The following is a 2,835-nucleotide window of genomic DNA, read 5'->3' as shown; positions in this document are numbered from 1 at the left end:
CAGGAATGATGGGGCTCACTTATAGAAAAGCATCTAAGGTCACCCTCTCTGGAATACATGCAAGAGAATAGCTCGTGTGAACCACTCCATCACCAGGAACTGCAAGAATCAACTTTCTAGGTTCAAAGATCCTGTTTGAAAATGTAAAATTATCTAACAGGAAGAAATTATTACTACAGCAGATGAATACCACAGTATTTGTAAGTAATATGCAGTAGGATGTGGATTCCTCTAACACAATTCTGCTAAATCACTACACAAAAAGTTAAGACATCTTCACCAAATGAGCCATGCTGGCATGAATGATGTGGTACACAAGGGGTTAAAGGTTTTTGGTTTGTTTTTTTAAAATATGCAAGCAGGAAGCACTAGGTAATAGTATGTGAACAAATTCTATACCAACAACTCTTTAATGCAAAACCAGGAATGGTCAAACCAGCTTTCTGAAAACGTATTAACTGCTAAATTGTAATAAGCGCTTCTAGATAAAGAGACACACAGATAAAGCTCAGGATTTACAAACTGTCACACAGAATAACTAAAAGCAAAAGCAGCAACTCTGCAAATGCACACAGCCACTTTTTGAAGCTAAGCATGTGCTCAGTTTTGTAGGCTCTCATGGCACATGTCTTGGCCCTTTATCAAGTGGAAGTCATTAACCAGAAAGAGACCATTTTGCCTGCATGTCAGACAGTCTGCAATTACAGATGGGTTCTGGAACAGTCTTTCAATAGACAAAAGAACAGTAAAGACCTATTTTTAATCAGAAGTGTCTTTTATCATGAGGGGGAAACAATCCCATGATAAGAACAGTCTTGGAGTGGGGCCCTAACTTAGATTCTGGAATTTGGGCCAGAAAGAGCAATTAGTATTTCACTCTCTGTATACTCTTAAATGTTATATAACTAACATATCAAAAACTGTGTTTAGCATCAACTACATCATAGGAAAGCACTTATTTTCCTAATTGAGTATAGATGTGGCTTAGTGAGCTGTTTTTCTTTAGAGAGCACTTGAGGACATTAAGACCTCCATTAGGGCACACTAGAACAAGCTTTACACGGTGCTTTCCCATCAGACTGCAGAGCTTTCAAAGGCAAAGCCTCCAGCAAAGCTCAAGGATAGAGGAAACACTTTTTTTTCTTAAGTGTCTTAATAAGATGCACTGTCCTAACCACTTGAGGGGTGGGGAAAACAGCTCCCCACAAAAACACACTTACAGTCTTTGTAAGGAGCTGCTGACCTGTCACTGTGTTATTTTAGCCTATGGTATCTATAGGCATCACCAGGTCTACTCTGAGCAAGGGAAGGCTGAGGTGTGCATCACCCCCTAGTATGAGCCGTGCCTCTGGAGGGGCCCCGCCCCCCGCAGCAGCCCACCAATCAGACAGAGCCAAGACTAACCCTAGAAACAGCCTGGCCAATGGGGGTGGGGGGCGGAGCCCTCCCATACCATCAGCCTCCACGTTTGGGGGGCTCTGGGGATGTCCGGCTGTGATGGCACTTCCAGTGCTGATTCCTGCCTGCTGGAACTTCCCCCGGGACCCCCAGGCAGTGCCCTCGGCAAGGCTCACCTGCAAAGCACCGATGGCAGCGCTCTGAAAGCGCAGATCTGTCTTGAAGTCCTGAGCAATTTCACGCACCAGACGCTGGAAGGGGAGTTTGCGGATCAAAAGTTCGGTAGACTTTTGATAGCGCCGGATTTCACGGAGGGCCACGGTCCCCGGCCTTTGGAAATCAAATTACAATTAAAAAAATTATTACTATGCAAAATATACTCTGCATCACTTTAAAAATATAGGCTCATCATCCAAACTAACCTAAGCACCGCACACCGTCGGTTTTCCCATGGAGAGTCTCAACATTTACAATACAAAACTGGTTTCACTGGCAAGGGGTCACTGTCTTAGCATCAGTCTCTGCCAACTTCCACTGGCCTCAACAAGGACCCCTGAGGCAGGTTCACAAGGCCCTCGAGGCTTGACTTCACCAAGACAGGAGGTGGACAGCACACGCCGGCCAACTGACACCAACACAGCTCAGTGCAGACATGGTAAAGCTGCCCAGAGTTACTTGGTTTCAGACATAGCACAGGTACCCTCCCAGCAAACATGATTTTCAGGGGAATCTGGCAGTTCTCACCGACTGACATAAGACAATGTCAACATTCACAGAACTAACAGAATTTATATTCTGTATTATAACGTCAGTACAAAGTTTCTAGAATTTATTTCCTTGTGTTGGTGTCAGAATGGCAAATTCAGATTCAAAACATATTTTTGCACACACAAAGTCCACCTATAAAATTAACACCATATTTATTTCTGTGGAAACTTTGTATTTTCCTGCTCCTGTATTTTCCTTTCTCCCAAGTGATTAATTCTGCCTCACGCCTACAGCAAGAGACAGAACGGGTAAGGTCGGAAGGGACCACAGCAGGTCATCAGCGCCAACCTCCCTGTTCAAGCAGGGCTGTCCTAGAGCAGGTTAGTCAGGATTGCATCTAGATGGTTTTTGACTATCTTCAGGAAAAGAGTCCACAACCTCTCTGTGCAATCTGTTCCAGTGCCCAGTGACTTGAACAGTAAGTTCTCCCTCATATTCAGGCAGAACGTCCTGTGTTCCAGCTTCTGCCCATTGCCACTAGTCCTACCGCTTGGCACCACAGAGAAGACCCTCTTGATGCCCTCCCTTCAGACACCTCTACACATCGATAAGATCCCCTCTCAGACTTTTACATTAAGTTCACCATTTCACACCCACTCCTCCTTCCCGATCCGTGTTTTCCCCAACGAACACAAGACTAAGCACGACACTCTGCCCCGAGGAAGGGCT

The 2,835-nt window shown here is 45.0% G+C and overlaps 1 protein-coding gene across 1 annotated transcript in view; it reads right to left on the bottom strand.

Moving 5' to 3' along the window:
- LOC103800256 (histone H3.3-like) overlaps positions 1-1,728 on the bottom strand; it is a gene marked incomplete at its 5' end in the record, with an annotated part of 3,417 nt that extends 1,689 nt beyond the window's left edge. Inside the window, one exon of the mRNA XM_009072626.1 lies at positions 1,575-1,728. Coding sequence (XP_009070874.1) covers positions 1,575-1,728 — 154 coding nt within the window. The remainder of the gene's footprint in view (positions 1-1,574) is intronic.
- Positions 1,729-2,835: the final 1,107 nt, after the last annotated feature.

Source organism: Acanthisitta chloris, unplaced genomic scaffold (assembly GCF_000695815.1).
Source record: "Acanthisitta chloris isolate BGI_N310 unplaced genomic scaffold, ASM69581v1 scaffold14454, whole genome shotgun sequence".
Lineage (NCBI taxonomy): Eukaryota > Metazoa > Chordata > Aves > Passeriformes > Acanthisittidae > Acanthisitta > Acanthisitta chloris.
This window is presented reverse-complemented; position numbering and strand designations above follow the sequence as displayed.